Source organism: Pleurodeles waltl, chromosome 10, assembly GCF_031143425.1.
Source record: "Pleurodeles waltl isolate 20211129_DDA chromosome 10, aPleWal1.hap1.20221129, whole genome shotgun sequence".
Taxonomy (NCBI): domain Eukaryota; kingdom Metazoa; phylum Chordata; class Amphibia; order Caudata; family Salamandridae; genus Pleurodeles; species Pleurodeles waltl.
Window position 1 is genome coordinate 973161192 of NC_090449.1, and position 18970 is coordinate 973180161.

General features: G+C 41.0%; 1 protein-coding gene across 2 annotated transcripts in view; it reads right to left on the reverse strand.

Annotated features, from left to right (window-relative positions):
* LOC138262083 (anterior gradient protein 3) overlaps positions 1 to 18970 on the reverse strand; it is a 67806-nt gene that overhangs the window by 47895 nt on the left and 941 nt on the right. For both annotated transcript variants that reach the window (XM_069211814.1, XM_069211813.1), the window contains exon 2: positions 2675 to 2812. In XM_069211814.1, the coding sequence (XP_069067915.1) occupies positions 2675 to 2780 (106 nt within the window). In that variant the 5' untranslated portion in view covers positions 2781 to 2812. The remainder of the gene's footprint in view (positions 1 to 2674; positions 2813 to 18970) is intronic.

The following is an 18970-nucleotide window of genomic DNA, read 5'->3' on the forward strand; positions in this document are numbered from 1 at the left end:
TTCTAATGGACAAAAAGCAGGTATAATAGTCTCTGGCTAATTTATCCATGTTTCACTACTGTATTTGTCAGTGTTAACAGAATGCTAACATTTGATTTTAATATATCAATATGTGTACTGAATTTTGTCACGATGGCTATGTTTCATGCAATACTGATTATGTTGTTTACACATAAATCTACAGTATATCAAGATCCAGTGTTTCCTTTGATGTTCTTCCAACTCTAATTGCAGCATGGCAACTAACTGTGCCAAAAACTGAATCAATACTAGTTTGACAGGACCAATGTACCTGTGTTAGTAAGTACAAAATGAGTGACAATGGGCCAGGCACTAGTGATCATGGCTTAGTCTGCATAGGCCAGACTTCACATTCTTTTAGCCCTTTTGGCTTTGTAGTGTATCCTTGGAGGTCGCTTCGCTCTGATTGCTTACAATGGCTGGCTCTTCAAAATGATGTCCTAATAGGCTAATGAGCACCAAAAGGGTTTCAGGTTGGCAATTCATTATGATGACACTGCCCATTCATCCACATGTCAGTATTTCTAGTGAACTGTTCACCCACCTATTTATTTAAAGCCCTACCTATGTTACTTTAAAATCAAGGCACACAGATCTATGGAGAACATTGCTGTTTCTTGGATACTGTGAACAGCATTCTTTGCATAAAAACAGATATAAGGTATAGAGTAGCATGGAGAGCATATCTCTCATTACTTTATATCTGTAAATGGCAAGATCATCCTCAAACATGTTTTACTTGCACATCCATGGGTGTTCATAACAAAATAGAGTTACTCACAGGATACAACCATGGTTGCATGCTGTCTGCTTTAACCTTATAGTCGGCTGCAAGCCTGGTGCTCAGGCAAGGCAATTCTAGACAGACCCTAGCTCCTAACCAAAAGGGTATGTCAGAACATCATCAGTAGAATCAACCAATTCTCCATATTCGTTCAAGGGGTGTAACCATATTTCATGGCACCAATATCTCCTACACCTACATGCCTTTGACACCGTTGTATATCTTGATTACCACTCTAATATGTTGCCAAGTTTAGGAGGAAAGCAATATAGGTGTGTAAAACCAAAAGTCTTGTGAAATACATAACAATCAAGCCATTTTCTTCAATTTCCTGAATAATTGCTTGCACAATGAGAAAATATGAGTCAGCGCAGACACTAATGTACCTGAAGAGCACAACGCGATAAGAGCCCAACAGTGATTATAATGGAGCTCTGTTTGTTTCAATACAGGTATTTATTAAGCACACATTTTGATGTGTGGTAAGCTGTCAGTTAAGATCTCTGTTTCATGCCCTTGTGTAATAAACAGCCATAGCTTCTCAAATGTTGATGGGCTGCTTCAACATAAAGTGACAACAGCCACAACCACACAGAGTGTCATCTTAAGGAATTTAGGAGCCCAAGGCAAGACATATTTTTGGGTCACCATGCCCAGAACAAGATTAAATTTGTTACACACATTTCTGGATGTTGGTGTGTGAGAGTGAATGAATTTATGTATGGTTGTGGAAGGATGGATGAACTGATCAATGAACGTCTATGAAAAGTTTGGAAATGTTTGCATAGTGGTCTGCAAATTGTTGTTCAACAGTCAAGGGCAAATGTTGTAGAATGTACACATTATTGCATACTAAGACAGTCTCATGGAAAATGTGTGTTTAGTTAGTTATCGCAGGTATTTTGTGTCTATTGAAAACATGATAAGACCATCCATTAGCAAACATGGGATGCATCTTTTTTGTGATCATATAACATATGCTTAAATGTTTCATAACATTTGATCAATATGATGCTAATGAACCAAAAAACGTTTGAAGGTATGTCGTCCTAGTAGTCAAGGTTATTTTGTTAGAATGGAAAGCTTTAAATAATGTATCATTTTGTACATGGTATGCATGGGTTAATTACCTTAGGAAAAACATAAGAACTTAGCTTGCTCTCCAAGGACACCTACCCCTTTGCAGTCGCTCTGGCATACTTTAGATGTTTTATGGCCATAATATGATTTGTAACTTAGTTATTCATTTTATTTTATTGTGCTTGAAGTGTCTATTTTTTCAGATAATATAACTCCATTGCGTTTTCTTTCTTCTTTTTCTTCTTCCTTTCTTTTTGTCCTTCCCTTATTTTTTTCCTTTCTTCTTTCATTTTCTGTCTGTTGTCTTTTTGAAATATACTTTTGAGACCCATATACAGGTTTTCACTATTCTTTATTTCATATGCATATCTTATCCTGCTATATTGTTATGAAATGAGTGTTATTAGATCTGATCAGTCATTTTACATTTTTCTATATATGTAGTAAACTGATCTGCATTTGTAATAGTTGGCTGAGTTTATACTCCCCTTTTGATACTTTCTAAGTTAATAGCTCTTTGTAGTGCTTTCTATGCATATTAGTTGTACTTTTTGATGATGGCTACTATGTGTGATATGTAATCATTATTGGGGTCTTGTTTCATCATACTATATATGTTAATTTAGTTTTGTCCATGTTATTTTTCTTGTGCTCTGAAAACTAATAAAATGTTTTGAACAAATACAAAATAACCAAAAAACGTTATAAAGACAAATTAAGTAAACTGTAACTATAATTGCTGAAAGAAGAACTGAATAATATAGTATAACATTGACATTCAAAACTGACCTCTTGATAATGTTTGTGGGGGTCGTTTCTCTTTATTTATTGCCATTGCTAGGTTGTATGTTACAGCCATCAGCAGGAGGGACAAGGCCAACGTTGAATGCACCATTTTGTGTCCACTCTGCCTGTCGAAGAGCAGCTCTGGAGAACAAAAGAAAGCAACATCCACTGTGTTAGCAGAACATTTCCCCAAAATGTTCTGAGTAAACATTATTTAAAAAAAAGTCTTATTCTGAGCTTATCTATAGGATGCTGCGCCCGCTGAACTCGCTCAATGCCTATGAAGTTCATTTGAAACGCTGTTCATTTGCACTGAATTCACTATACAAATGCACCTTCAACAGGAATGTATGAGAAATGGGTGAAAAACCAAAACTTGTGAATGCATGTTTGTTGGTTCTGTTTACCATATCCATTTTAGAGATTGAATGTTCTTTTTTGTTACAAAAAATTCAAGTAGTGGTCTGGAACAGTGTTAAAATTATAGTTGAAATTCCATTAGCACACATCAACCTTTTTCCCTTCACAGGAAGGTCAGCTCTTTAAAATTTGTATGATAGAAAACATACAGCTAAATGCCCCTCAGAAAGATGAAGCGTATGGTCAGCATAAACTAACAGAATGCAGATGTCCTACATAAAATAGTCAACAAGAATACAAACAAATGAAGCACAGCTGGAAAAGGGGCGACAGAAATTAACAGCAGACTTTATTTTAAAGAGTGAAGTAGGACACTGTTGTTGCTTTAAATCTAGGAAATATAGCCAGATCGGGCATTCTTCTCACTACATGTTTTTTTCTTCTAAGGCCCTGATTAGAGTTTGGCCGATGGAGGTTGAACCTTACTCTTGCATTTCCAAGGGTTTTCTGACTGTCAAATTTAGAAATGTCTACCTACATGTTTTATTTTGGAAATATTTTAGAGTAACAGTGAAAGGTTATTAAACCATTTGTCTAAATTGAAAGTAACACCACATGCAGTAGACACTCAATATAATTTGGGAATAGGAAACAAACAATTTTTCACTATAGACATTTGGTTTCAGCATTAGATGAATTAAGAAGCCTCCCAGGAAAACTTCACAATGCAAATCAAACATACGTAATGATATATAACATACTAAAACATACCCTAAGATAGCAATGACAGCACCAACTAAATTAGAAAGAAATAATAACAAACATATTTTAAAGCAAACCAACCAGCCTACTCTTCCGTTAACATAGGTATCTTGTAGAGAGATAAATAAGCGGATTAAAGGTAAAGTAATGTGGTTGGGCATGGTTGGTAGGTGACTTCTTTTATCAAGTGAATATGAATACACCTCTTTGGAAAATACTCTATGTAGGTGGCTGGAAATAAAAAAATGAGAAGATAATCTGAGTAAGAATTTCCTTGGAATTTGTTTTTAGATAGGTATATCCCAAGAAGCCTCATTTTCACTTAAAATAGTTAATCTTTTTGTAAACATAATTTGCATTAAAATATGCGTGTTAGCATTACAACAGAACCATAGTAAGATGGCGAGACATTGAAATTATTGTGTGGTATTTGTCTGGAAAATATGCACAAAAAGAAGACAGCTTGCAATTTTCTGTTATGTACACAGACAGAAGCAAAAAAAAAAAAAGAAACATAGCAACCAACCCCAATCCACCCTTCCCACCCAGCCGACTGTGACGTACAATGTCCAAGGTTTCATCAAAGGGATCTGGATCCCTAGTGCCAAAACGAGAGAAAGTGAAGCATCCTCCTCCCACCCAACCTGGACCAGGTTGTGTGCCTGCTTGCTAATTAATGTCAAACAAAGTGCATTAACATTGCAGTAGTTAATAAAATGAAGATAAGAAGAAATTAATGTGTCTGGGGCATCTTACGATGTATCATCTTTGGTACATTACCTGAAACTCTCAAGTAGGGTATCCTATGTGTGAGCTATAAAATGTTTGCGTAGACTAGCCTACTCCTCTCTGTGCAATAATGTGCTCTCTGAAGAAAAAAAAGAGAGCAGAACTGTAGCACAAGCTTCAATGCCTTGGAGCACTGGAATTTTCCAATCAGAATCAGAGCCTAGTAGAGACTTTGTCGAGTTTAGGGCAAGGGTATATCCCCAACAATTTCTTGTCTGAGGAGTTCAGAAGAATACCACGTGACATGGTTGACAGTGATTAAAGCACTTTCCACCAGTACATAGAAAGTGATGGACAGGACCAGAGCATATGCAATAAGTCAGCATTAAGAAGTGCACAGTGAGAACACTAAGCAGATGCTCCTGGGATGATTTGTTTTTTTGATGTGGACTAAGGTAGACAAGATTCTGGATATTAAACTGTGTATACTTAAACTGTGCGTGACGCAATTCTCTGTGGGGTAATTCTAGGATTTAAAATATTTAATCTTAAAATGTCTCATTCGTGGTATTGTGTGGCACAGGGCTCAGGGGATTGTCAGTTAAACTTTCCTTGGTAATTCAGAGTATGTCAGACTCATAGAAATTGGATCCATATTCTTTTAAAACGTATTCTCAATGCTGAAACACATAAACAAGTAAGCAACAGTTAGATTTTATAAAATATAGGCGAATCAGTTCCCTTGATGGACCATTCATTTTGTAAAAGTTATTTTATAAAATAGCAACTTTTTATATGAATTTCATTAAAGAAAACAATTCTTACCATACAATGTCACACAGGGCAACAACAACAGTACTATGAACAGAAATAAATGGTTCTCCATTTATTACTTCCAAGAAAATGAATAACATTGACAACAGTTTCACTTTTCACTGGATCTTCTCCAGGTCATGAGAAGAATTGCTATTTTCCTTGAACAGACTAAAGGTTTCTCAGTATTTTGTGCGTTATATGTGTTGTGCAACAAACACAAAATTAGACTTTTGAGTCTCTTTTTCTCTTCACTTTGCAGGAAGGAGCACTCTTCCTAGCCAGCTGACACAAAGAGCCTAATTAAGAGTTCGGCGGATGGTATTGCCCTTCCGCCGAACTTCCGATGGGAAGGTTGCCGTTATAGTGATTGCCTCCCACCGGGCCCATTAAGAGTTTCCCACTAAGTCAGTGGGGAGGTGGGGCTGAGTTTCCATCCAGTGGTCTAGCAGGAAACACCCTACAGCATTGTCTCCAGCTTGTAATAGAGCCGGCGGCAATGATGTAGGATGCAGGCTGCACCAGCACCCTCGCAGTGTTCACTGTCTGCTGAGCTGACAGTGAACAATGCGACAGTGCTGGCTAGGGCCAGAGCCAAATGCCTGGGCAGTGCAGGGGCCCTCCAGGGGCCCTCCAGGGGACCCATGCACCTGTTCTCCACCAGACTTTTCATGGCGGTGTTACCACAACGGCCAGACTGCCGGGATGACTAATCCTGGGGGTGCTCACAGTCAGGTAGCGGCACGACCGCCGCAGTCATAAAGTGGCGTTTGGACCGCCACCTTTGGCGGTGGTCCTCATGCCACCGCGAGTCTGGCGGACAAGAGACTGCCAGACTCGTAATGACCAGCAAAATGTTATTGAGAACTTGGTCAACATTGTCTGAGTTATGTAAGTTTGCCTTAGTTATGATGGTGGCACTTGTGGGAGACTTTCCAAAGTCCACTGCATAGACCACTGTACATGGTATGCTAGGGATAATTATATTCTCCCAAAACACTAAACTGTATGATGAATTTTATTTGTTTTACTGTCATTGCCTCGTTTCCACTGTTCCACCTCACTTCATATCCATTTAGCAATACCTATCGACCCTGCCACTCTAGAAGGGTGGGTGTTTATAGCACCACCTTTTTATTGAAAAAGCTGTCTCATTCATTGATTAATTTGTAAAAGAATATATCTCAGTGTCCAAAGCTCTGCTGAGAGGCTCATGACCGGTGAAATTAAATATTGGTGTTCTGAATACGTAGTCTTCAATCCACCTCATGCCTCTTTAATTCACTGCCAGAGACAACCTGGCCTTTTATCTCTCTCTTGAAGGTTGCTGCTTTCTCCCTTTGTGCTGGCTTTTGTGGATTTTTTTCTTCCTCCTTTCCTCTAGGTTTGTTTTTCCCTTACTTTCTCTTAGAAAATGTATGATGAGGAAACATGAGTACCAGTCCCCAAAATGTCAGTGCCTTTGGGCTCCACAGGCTCAAAGTAGGCTCTGGTCTCTTAGGTGTGCTTGCTCTTGGTAGTGTAGTTGCTTACTAGTGCATATAATACACCACCACACCCCAACCACTGTGATAAATCTGCTGCTTTGACTAGATAAAGGAACATTTTTTCAGCACTAGCTGAGGCTGCAGTTGTTTGCTGTTTTGTGTAAACCTTCCTACAAATGCCCATGCAACAGACCTCTGAAAATAAGTGAGTGAAGGCTTAAAATTTTCTAACTAGGCTGCCGATATGCAGGAAATGTAGGAATCTACCCGTCAGTGACTTGACCACACTAAGGGGGTTATTCTAACTTTGGAGGAGTGTTAATCCGTCCCAAAAGTGACGGTAAAGTGACGGATATACCACCAGCCGTATTACGAGTTCCATAGGATATAATGGACTCGTAATACGGCTGGTGGTAAATCCGTCACTTTTCCGTCACTTTTGGGACGGATTAACACCTCCTCCAAAGTTAGAATAACCCCCTAAGTGCCAATTACCTCCAGCCACTGGATCCCAGAAGTGGAAGGTCTTGGCTCAACTCACCTTTGGGACCTCACAAAAGAGCAACAACTGGTCACTACTACTGAGGCTAGATTTAAAGACCCTAAGGGAGGCCATAAGCATGGCACCCATCTCCTTTGAGACTGGCTCACGACTGGTCCCTTCTATAAACTTTCAATCTCAATAAACACACAGGATCTACTGAAGAATAACCAATTACAATGCAGCAGTCAACATGAAAATCACAAATACTCACTTCCTACATATTTATTACTTACTGAAAAAGATACTGTTACACCTGTCAGCATTAGGGCGGTCTTCCCTCAAACGTTTTGCCTTCACCCTCCTATTTTCTGAACCTTTTGTTGTCTTTTGGAACTCTGTACACCTTAGCACTGCTAATCAGTGCTAAAGTGTTAGTGATCTTCCACTTAAACATGGTGAAATTGACTTGCATGCAACTGGCACACCTAATTTACTTGTAAGTCCCTAGTAAAATGGTACTGCGTGTACCCTGGGCCTGTGAATAAAATGGTACTAGTGGGCCTGCAGCACTAATTATGCCACACACTTAAGTAGTCTTTAAAGCATGTCTCAAGCTGCCATTGCAGCTTGTGTGTGAAGTTTTAAATAGGCCTGGGCGGAGTACGTGAAGTGCTGAAAAAAACTCTGGGTAAGTCGGGTGTTCGCACTGATTTTCAGTGGCAGGAATTTCTCCTGCACTGTAAAATCAGCACAAACAGCATCATGAGGAGCACCAAGGGGCACTAACTTCTTTCTGACATTTGAGTAGATTTTCAGCTCGAGGGACAGCTTCCTCAACAAGAGCAGCAGCTTTCTCAACACGAGTGGTAGCAGCCTGCCGCGACTGCCCGCGTTCAGAAATCTCGCTCACCAACTTTAAGATTTCTCTTGTTTGCCAACTCAATGTTGGCGAGCCGCACAAGAGAAAAAACTCAGCTCTGCATCACTTTGCAGAGTTTTTTTGAACTATGCACAGAGAGCGAGTGGGTAAAACAGCAAACTCTGCGGAGTGGAATTCATCACCCACCCTTAGTTTTATACTGCCTTTTTGACCTGGCAAAATAAATCTTTTGCCAGCCCTAAACCTTCCTTTTTAATACATATGAGTCATTCCTAAGGTAGGTCCTAATTAGCCATTGGGCAAGCTGCCTTTAAGAAGTTGGGCATGTACTTTTAACTTTTACATGTAATGGTAGTGAATAACTTTCAAATTCATTTTTTCAGTATTGCAAGACCTACCTCTCCCAAACAATAACATTGGGTTATTTTATTACATTTAATAAGTAATAACTTTTGATTGGCAGCAGGTAGAAGACTCATGGTTGGTATGTGAGGAATTGTAATTTAAAACACTCTTTAATAGTAAAGCTGAATTTAAGTCACAATTCTGAAAATGGCATTTTCTTGTCGCAATCTTTTGGTGCCTGCATCCTGTTCTGGGGTCACATAAATAGGTGCTGTTCGCAATTGGCCTTTGAGTCTTCCTTCCAGACAGCATTACTATAGAGGACCCAGGTGTTGACAGAATGGGCTTTCTCTGATGTGATAGGGCTGCAGAGCTCACGTACCACACTTGCACTTACAAGGCACTGGCTCACCTCGCACAAAAAGGACTTCACACAAGCCTGTTGGGCCCCTGAACAGACTAGGACCAGGGCAGAGAGTCAGGGAATTCCAAACTGTTCTGTAGGGGAAAACTCCTGAGGTTTCTCTCACTTCAAAGCTGATCCCAGGTATAAATATTAGACTGTCAGACCCAACTCTTTAGATCATTTCTGTAACTTTGAAAGACTCAGAAGAAGGACTGCCCTGCTGCTCTGCTGCAAGACGGACTTCCCAGCTGCTCTGCTGCTCTGCCTGCAAAATGGACTGTTCTGCTGCCCCATTGCCTGAGAAAGAAGAACTGGGCCTGCACCTTAAACCCAGGACCACTGGAGTGAGTCAGGGACTTCACCACCCTTAAACCCTGCACCATGGCTTTGCCTGCTGCAAGACATAACCCCCAAAGTGCTGCCACCTCTGTCCTGGACTCTTGCAAGTGGGCATAATGGTGCTCTGCCAGACATGCTGTAGTCCCCATCAGAACAGATGCAGTGCAACACAACTCAACCCACGATCTCGCATTGCAGCCCATTGAAACAGATCCAGCATGACATTGCTAAATGCGGTTCTCGTTTTGCAGCCTCTAAGCTCCTCATCGAAAAGACGCAACACGACCCAACATAATGCAGGCCCCTTGATTGCTCCTTGGCATCATTAAATGCATGGTGAAGTGCCCCTCATCCAGGACAAAAGGTACAATTCCTAGATACTAATCTGGTCCCTGTATCGGACTCTCATTCCATCACGGTCAGCCTGAAGTTGTGACTTTGTCATGGTCCAGTGCGATGATACAACTTTGCATTTTTAAACATTATTTTTACCTAAATATTTAAAACTTCATATCTCGGTTCCACTGTATGGATTTTTGTCATTTTGGTGTCAAATAGGTTAATACATTTTACTCTCTTTTTCTGAATTGGAGTGAGATTTTTCTTGTGTTGTGTTTTCACTTTATTACTGATTTTGTGCTGCATAAATACTTTACACATTGCCTCTCTGCTAAGCGTGACCGCTTTGGTGCCATGCTAGCAGAGGATTAAGCACAGGTTAATTCAGTGACCTTTTGTGGTTCTCCCTGACAAGGATTGGGGCTGATGCTAGAGTAGAGTTTCATCCCCTTCAACCAACAACATGATTTATTACAGAAACATAGGACGACATCCTCCAAGGCATCCAAACATGTGCCCTACCCTTAGCATTGCAGAACCTTGCACCTGCTACAGCTATGAGCACTGGAAGTAGCTGTGTGTGGTATGCTGCTGCACCCAAAAATACACCCATGCTTGAGTTCAGAGACCGAATGAGCAGTATAAATTATTTTAAATGTTGTTTTTATATTGTTATGTTTGCAGTGTGTTCAAAGATACAGGTCAAAAGTCAGGGTATATCCTCTGACAAATTGCTTCTTATTATTTTAACATGGAGACTGTTTTTTACTTTTTTCTCAAACTGCACATTGAGAGGATTAACTATATAACGATCTTGTTTTAGTGGAGAAAGTGTGAAAAGAAAGTTGTAGGGCACACATGCAGCAGTTAGAAAAGAACAAATGAAACACATTTCTACTAATTTAAAAATATGATGGAAAGAAACATTTTAGTGCCATCGATATAATCAACGCACTTTACCTGGAGATGTTCAAATGATACTGTCCCTGAAACACAAGTTTCACATATTATTGTTTGTCAGCTATATAGCTTTGTCTGTAAACTTCCGTGTCTATACAAATTTAGTTGTCATTTCATTGGAAATGTTCTGTCTGTAACTCTGCTACCATACCATTCTTTAGGAATCCACTTGCAACAGTGTGCTCCACAGTGCATGACTGACTACATACTGCACACGTCCCATTCTCCTGCAGAATGGGCGTGGCTCCTTTGCCACACTTGTTCTTTTCATGATGTTTGGATTTTTCACTATCCCAGTGACGTCAATGATGCAGCATACAGGACAGCCCCCCTCCCACCCCGATTCTTAGTCCAGTTTCCCAGAATCAGCCTCACAGCCCCCTGCAGCCTACCAGGGAGAAAACAAGCCACAAAGCTATGAATCATTTGCCTGAAATCCTACAACGTTTTTGTGCAATCCAGATCCCTGTTTTCATGTGTACCAATTTCTCTCTCAGCTCTCCAAAATATTATAACAATTTCTAATTCAGCAAATGCTACCTTTGGTGAAACTACCTTAAGTGACAACATACAATCTTGCGAAATTACAGTGTACTATTCTTCATACAGACAGCCTTGCGTACTGTCTCCATGTTGGAGGTTTTTCACTGTACCTAACAGCTAGCAGTATTATTTTAGCCAGTCCACAATCGTTATGAAGAACTTGTTCATTTGGAGTTTCAGACTACGCTTACATGGCATTACAATCTTTCATCACAGAACTATTTTAAAAATTATGTATTTTTCAAAAGCTCATAATGCTTTCTCCAAATGTTAGCAATGTTAGGTCATGTTTCAGATTGAAATTAGGTCCTGTATAATATTCTTCTCTAAAGCAAATGTTGTGGTAATTTCAAGGTAGATGTGAGTTAAAATGTAAGCATTTTGGATTACACACCGGCGCGTATAAGGGTCAGATTTACAATGATTTGGCGCAGGGCAGAGCGGCAAGAAGGCTTGCGGCACTGCCCTGCATCAAAGCAAAAGGGTCAGGAATGCACTGTATCTATGAGATACGGTGTATTCCTGTCATCTCCTGCGCTGGTGCACAAATTGCTGCCATGTACCTATTCAGGCACCCATGCACCACGTGCAAGGGTGCCTTCGATGCGGGAATGATTGTTTTTGTGCAGGAAGTGGCATCTTTCTGCACAAAAACAATCTCAAGAGGAGTTTTCCTCTTTTTATGTGTGCTGCGAAATGCAGCACACATAAAAAGATGAAAAAACAGGAAGAAATAAAGATATTTCTCCCCGTTGTGTCACTTCTACACCACCCCTGTGGTAGCGTAGGTTTTTGACGCATTCCCTGGTTTACAAAACCTTGTAAATGTGGCAATGCATCACAATCCATGGGTGTTGCGTGGGACTACCCCTGCACCTCGCCAGCAGCAGCTGCAAAATATGAAAAAAGCATGATAATAAAGCGTGTTTATTATTGTTTTATTTTTCAAGGGGGCGGGCCATGGGGGTTGAGAGCCATGGGAGGGAGTGGTGTGAACTCCACTCAGTAGGCATGTGTGTTTTGCCAGCTGTCTCAGGACGGCCAAACACACTGCCTGGGAGCACAAAGCCAGAGCGCTCAGGCCAGTCTTAAAGCTGTTCTCATGCTGCCAGAAGCATGAGAGAAGCCTTAGGATTGGCCCCAGGGTAGGCTGGGAGCTGAATCAGGGAAGCTTTTTGTTTTTTTTTACATTTTGTTATGTGTTGTTTTGTGCAGCAGTCCCCTCCCCTCCCCCGCCCCCCCTTGTCCCCATACGAGCCACAATTGGTATCAACAGCCATGATTCCTTATTTTTCTTGTAAGAAAAAGTTTCGAAATTCATACTGGGAGGACCTTAGTACTGTGGGTTGCTTCTGAGCTATTAAAACATGGTTGCACCCTGATCTTCATAAAATTCAGGTACATGCCTGGCAGCATGTTTCCCCTCCTTTTGATGCATAAATATAACGCAAAAAGCCCATTTGAAGTCACAGTTAATTGCTGAGGCATCAAGGTCCTTGCATTACTGGTCTTACTGAGTTACTAAATACACAAGCTTAAAAAGAATAGTAGCCTAGAGAAATATTTAAATTGTGTTGCAACTTTCTGCATGACATTAATTGTGGTGTGCGTAGATCCTACTTAACCCGCCTTCTAAGAGAGAAATGTGACACCTGCGACGGTTTGTGAAATAATGACCGACAGGCACTCCCAAAGTAAGTATGTGTTTGCCATTGACTTATGCTGTTTGAAGAAGGCGGTAGCGTGTGACATGGCAGTAAAACTGTTGATGGAATAGTGAAGAAGCTTCTGCAGCTATACAGTCGTACAAATGAAATGCCAGGGAATTTGCCACAGTATGAAATTGTTCCTGCTAAAATAGGGCTAGCAACAACCACACCTGCAAGCATGTTCCAATTAAATGTCAGAGTTACTAAATCGTTGAAACCAAGTAATATTGGTATTTTATATTTAAGAAATGACCAGTTTTGTTTCTGGCAAAGCCAACTTCTTTTGATCGTATAAAGTGGATTTTGTGTCTGACCCTTCAAACCAATGGCTTGTTTTGCTGAACTCCCTTCAGCCATCAGCTTGAGAGATAGACAGCCACATCTTGGACACACCCAGATAGGTATTTCAGTCTCATCATCATATTATTAGCTGTTCAGGTGTGTTATTCTGCCTCCATGTACTCTGTTGTACTCTGTTGGAGTACATGAAGGACTATTTTACATATGAAAAATACATTCATTCATAAATCATCTTGCCACAATCATGTTTGCGTCTTTTATCTGTATTGCACTTAAAAAATCATTGTTCTGTTATTTTTTTCTCTGCAAATGTGTATGATTTATTATTTCAGGAAAACCAGTGAATTGCTACGGAAGCTGAAGTGCTGCTTTTATTAAGGAGTGATTACTTGGAATCCTTAGCAACTACATCCAGTCACTCGGCCTCTATTAATATTCAGAGCGCCCCAAAGCCTTCGGCTGTGCCATTCTTCAGACATAAACTCAGCACACGCTCCAGCTTCGGCAAAGAAAAAAGGCTTGGCTCATAAATGCAAGTGCATGCCAGAATATTTGCTGTACTATGGACTTTGTTTTGCTTTTATATTTTCCAAATAAAAATGTATTGTACATTTATGTCGATTTTCATGGACCTATTACCTGCTGTTTACTATAATCATGTTTGATCTCCTTTATTCATGCTTACATTCCTGTTCCTATCAGCTAATGGAATTAGGCTTAAAGGTCGGTGTGCGCCTTTATTCATCGTCATTCATAAACACGTCTTACTCTCATTTCATCTGAGTGAGTTGTCCTGGAGCCTGCCACGCCTTTGAGTCCAATGGAGAATGCATTTTGTTAATATGTACACCTAATTTTGCCACGCAAGGCAACTCAGTAACAATCTCCAAACAAATATTAAGGAATGTATTACCTCTCTAGCTGATTATCTGTTTTGCATTATTGAACTCTTTAATTCCTCTTAACATCAGGATTCAGGGAACTTTATCTAAAGGTCTGATACAAACCATTTCAGAAGATAAACTGTGCAATCCAGGTGTTCAGTCTAGACTTAGGGTCTTATTACGAGTGTGGCGATCCTCAGACGCCTCACTCTCGGTGGCTGTTGGATCGTTGAGGTTTTGGCAGTCCGACTGCCACATTACCAGGTTGGCGGACAGCCCTGCTAATCTACTGCTGTCTCTGCAGGGATCTTCGATCGTGACATGCTGGCTGTGGCGGAAGTCGGAATTAGCCAGGGTGGCGCTGAAGTCTGCGCTGCCCTGCTGATTATGACCTAGTTCTCTACTACGCTCCACCTGGCATAGAACAGGTGCAGGGGGCCACAGGGTGCCCATGCACTTGGGTCCCCCTGCCCAGCACCCTTGCAATGCTCACTTTATGCTGTGCAGACAGTGAGCATTGCGAGGGTGCTGGTGCACCCTGTAGGTGGTAGAACTGCCCCTGGCTCGATTACGAGTCGGTGACAATGCTGCTGTCACTTACCGGCTGGGCTGATGGGCGGAAACTTTGGTTTCCCAGAGGGACAGTCGTAATGAGCCCGGTGGGGAGGTAGCCAGTAAGGCAGCAGCCTCCTTGTCGGAAGTTCGGCGGATGGGTCATCCCATCCACCAAACTCGTAATCAGGCTCCTAGTGCTATGCAACGTAAAGCTAGCGCTGCTACAGTCTGTAGATAATAGGTCCATAACTTAGTTGAAGTACACCAGGTTGATCTTTTATTTAGTTTTGAAACATGGTTTACCCCTCAATATACACCCTTTTTTAATTACTTATTCATAGCCAATTTTAAAATTATTTGCATAATATTTGAAGATAAAATAGGGCGTGAGGTTGCACGTAGTGCCAGAAACTCCCTGTGTTTGAAAGTTGAAAAATTTGAGTAAAAACATTTACTTTTAAACCTTTGCATTTAATTGAAATTTGAAAACTTTGACTATCTTTCTCTCCACCCCATTAGGTTACTTTAAATGAAATTTTGTGTTTTTCTTCCAAAATAAATAAGATGTGACTTTTTAGGCGGTTTTAGTATATAGCCAGATGACCTTCTGGGAGCTACACAACAGTTTAAAGAGGCTCTAGAAATATTTAATTTGCTCCACAAATTAATAAGCTAACAAACAAGAAAGTCCATTTGCTAGATCTTATTTTCTCAAATATTTGCATGTTAGGGGTCCTGATTCCTTTGGTGTGATTGGATCATCTAGCAGTCCCAATCTACTCACTTTCCTCAGCTGTCCACAAAATGCTCGAGCTTAGGACACTATAGTGAAAACATGTTGTAAAAACAGTTCTCTTATTTCATAACCTCTTATTTCATTGGTAATTTTAAATGACACTTTCAGGTGAACCCAAGTAGTGATTCCAGCACTGTAATTCTTTTTTCTGAATCATTATTACAAGACAGCCTTGACACGATCATTCTGAAGCAGGTTATGAGAGTTAAAAAAGGTAATAGGAGAATCCATTAGTTCACATCCGAGCTGGCCAGATTCAGACTTGAAACCCGACGTTTAGATTAATAGTAAGTAAGTATATATTATGCACATTAAACAAATTTCTGCCATGGAAATGACTAAATCATGTAAATCCCAGATTAAAGACATAAAGAATGCTTACTGCAGTAAGTGAACCTCCTAAACCCTAAACCTGGATACAAAATTATACCATATTGCAGATGAACTTCAAACTTCTGCTTCCATTTCGAGTGACAAACATAACAAAGAAAATTGCTTCTGAAGAAATTCTTAATAAAGCTTTTTGTGAGTTTCTGTCTATAAGAAATTGGGTTACTGGTTGAGGGGGTAAAACCCTCCTCAAGCTGCAACCATAATTCTTCTCAGTGTGAAGTCACAAGTAAACCTCAACTTGAACGGTGCTCAACTTGACACAAAGCAATCAGTCTTAACGCAAAGGCACTGTGTAAATTATTTATGCAGCATTTCAAACGATAATAAAGTGAAACACAATATTTAGAAAAATCCCTCGCCAATTTAGAAAAATAAAATAAAATGTAATGAATAATTTAAGACCAAAACAAGAAAAGTCCACATCAGTAGAACCAGAGATATTCAATTTGAAAGATTTGCATGAAAATAGTGCTGAAAAGCAGAATGGACTACTGTGGTTGCATGGCCGCGCCAGACCAGGGCAAAGTCACAAGTTGAGACCAACCACAATGGAGCGTGGGATGGCTACAGGAACCAAGGTAGGCCCTCTGAACAAGAGTATCTTAAATCCTGGTTGTGGAGTGTTGTGAGAACCCACTTTGAGGTAGTAGCACCATATCACTGAAGCAGAAGTATGACAAAAATGCCACAGACAGTGTAAGCAGCACATAAATGTGCCCTATGGAGGACTCAGAGAATCCCAGGCACTTGCCACCAACCCCTTACAACAGGAAGGCATGACTTTCTGCACAGAGACAGTGAGGGTGTCAGTCTCTTCGTAGTGGGTCCCAGCATCCTTCCCTGCCTAGAAGAAGGCATGAAAGCCTCTTTAACATAATTACATCCACCCTTGTAGAGTTATTTGGTGCACCATTTATGTAAGAGGAGACAGCTACACATGAACTCAGAGTGGTGAGAGAACTGAGACTCCAAATTTCCATCCTAGGGTGTTTGTGGCTCATGCGCTACATTGTGGAGTCACCATATGCACTGAAGATGGCACATTGATAATGGTGATGGGCTGCACAATCCGGGCTGCCCCAGGCACACCCACCTAGTCTGTAGAAGTGGGTGAGCCACAAAGTGAACAGGGAGAGCCGAACCAGAGCTGAGCCGCAGCCGAGCCAAGAGGCCAAGGGACTGGCTCAGCTCTTAAAGTCCGTGCATGGGCCAATCCCTGAAATATTTGCTATGAACCTCATGCCACAAACCATGCAAGATATGATGTGTGGCCAGGCCCTGCGGCTAACCCCTATACCAACCAAACCCTGAAATGGCCCCCCCTTCCCCAGGCCAATCTTGGCCCTCTGAACCCCATCCCATGGGGCACGGCCTACATTTTATTGGGGGGGCGCACTGCCCCCCCAGGTCAATCTTTGCCCCGTGGATCCCACCCCCAGGAGTCTGACCTAAACATTTAATTTTGGGGGGTTAGGGGGGAGGGGCTATATATGTATTTCTTTAATGTGGGGAAACTTTGACATTAAAATGTCACAATATAGCACTGCACTTAGACTTACTTGTTGAAAGTGACAATTGTCATGCAAATGCTGTATATGGCCCAAATTTATATAGAGCAACATAACAGTCTATGAAATCACACACAATTTAGGTTTTTGTGCATACCCGATAAGGAATGCAAAGGAGTTTTGGTTAAATATAGTACTTGCTTAAGATCACACAGTAAAAGTGGGTAAGCAGAGATTTATCTAGGTTTTACCTTATACAAACCGGTTTCAATTTATCTTTCCTTTAACGCTTTGTTTTTCACCTCTTTGTGCATTTTTCTTCACTTTTTTGTATAGCGTGAACTTGACTTAAGGTATTGGATAGCTAAGGATGGGGACGAAAAGTGATTTGTCCAAAATCACAGAAAGTTGAGCCGAGACTCGAGCCTCTATCCCCACTTCCAAAGTCGGCAGTAGAAAGTTTTGAGACCACTGGGTTAGAGGGATGGGTATCAGAATCGGCTCGGCTCGCTTTGGGCTCAAGGCTTCACAAGGACCTCGAGCTGAGCCAGGCTTCAGGCTCGATCCAGACTCGAGCGTCTGTAACAGGAGGTTGTGTGCCTCTGCCATTGTATGGCCCTGATGATTAACGCTTCGGAGGTGTGATGCATAATTTTTTTGCGTATTAGCCTGTTTCAAATGGAATTATCAAGGGCAGCTGTCATCAATTCACAGACTGCGTTCGGGGGACATTAATCTTCTAAAAAATTGACATTTATTTCCACACTTAGGCTGCAAGTGGAAGTCAGAAAGATTCAGTTAGAGAACTCTACCTTCGTGAACAAACAGTAGGCAATTACAGGACTGTCTCCATTTTACTGCCCTCTGTTATTTATTGACGGATAAAGAGCACACCCTAGGCTTTGAAGGCAGGAGGCTGTTGCTTTAAATTGAAATATCACGACCCTATAATTAGTTGTCTCAAGTAGAAAGGTTGTGTGGCCATTTTCGGGTATTTGAGAGAGCGGAGACCTAGCGCCTAGGGACAGCAAAACACTTTTCAGGGAACAGTTTCTTTATAGTAGGAGAACCCAGGGGCCTAACATAGGCCCCTGCAGCCCCTGCAGGGCTGAGGGGACTCACCCTTCAAGGGGACCCAATTCATCCAAAAGCCTAGGAATATATCAAGCATATGAAAGGCTGTGGGAGGCCTTCGCTGTATTCTGCTCGTCAATTTGCCCTACACCAATGGGAGAAACATAAACATAGGGTTCTGTGCATTCGCCCCTTGTAAAACCTGGAATACAGAAAACCGGATGTGATGCGTCAAAACATGTAACTGGCACTGCACAGTTGGTCTTCACAAGGGTACACTGAACATGTTTCCAGTGTTAAGTAGAAGGTTATAAAAGCATTTGCCCAGAATCACACACACGGTTTGCTGTCGAAGCCAGTAGTTGATCTCTTTCATTTAAACTCTAAGGTAAAAAATGTGCATCACTTTTACGTATGAAGCTAACTACAGGAAATGGTTTAATTCAAATGTTTTGATAATCTATTATGCTACAGTATTTGCCATTAGCACGATGATTACGTTGCAGACGGCGTCTGTGTGTAACTTGAAGGTCAGTGTATTGAATCTCAGTCTGACCAATTTAGCAATGAATTCTTCTGAGGTCGATAAATTCAGTACATCACATTGTAACATATCTTTTAAAGCAATTAACT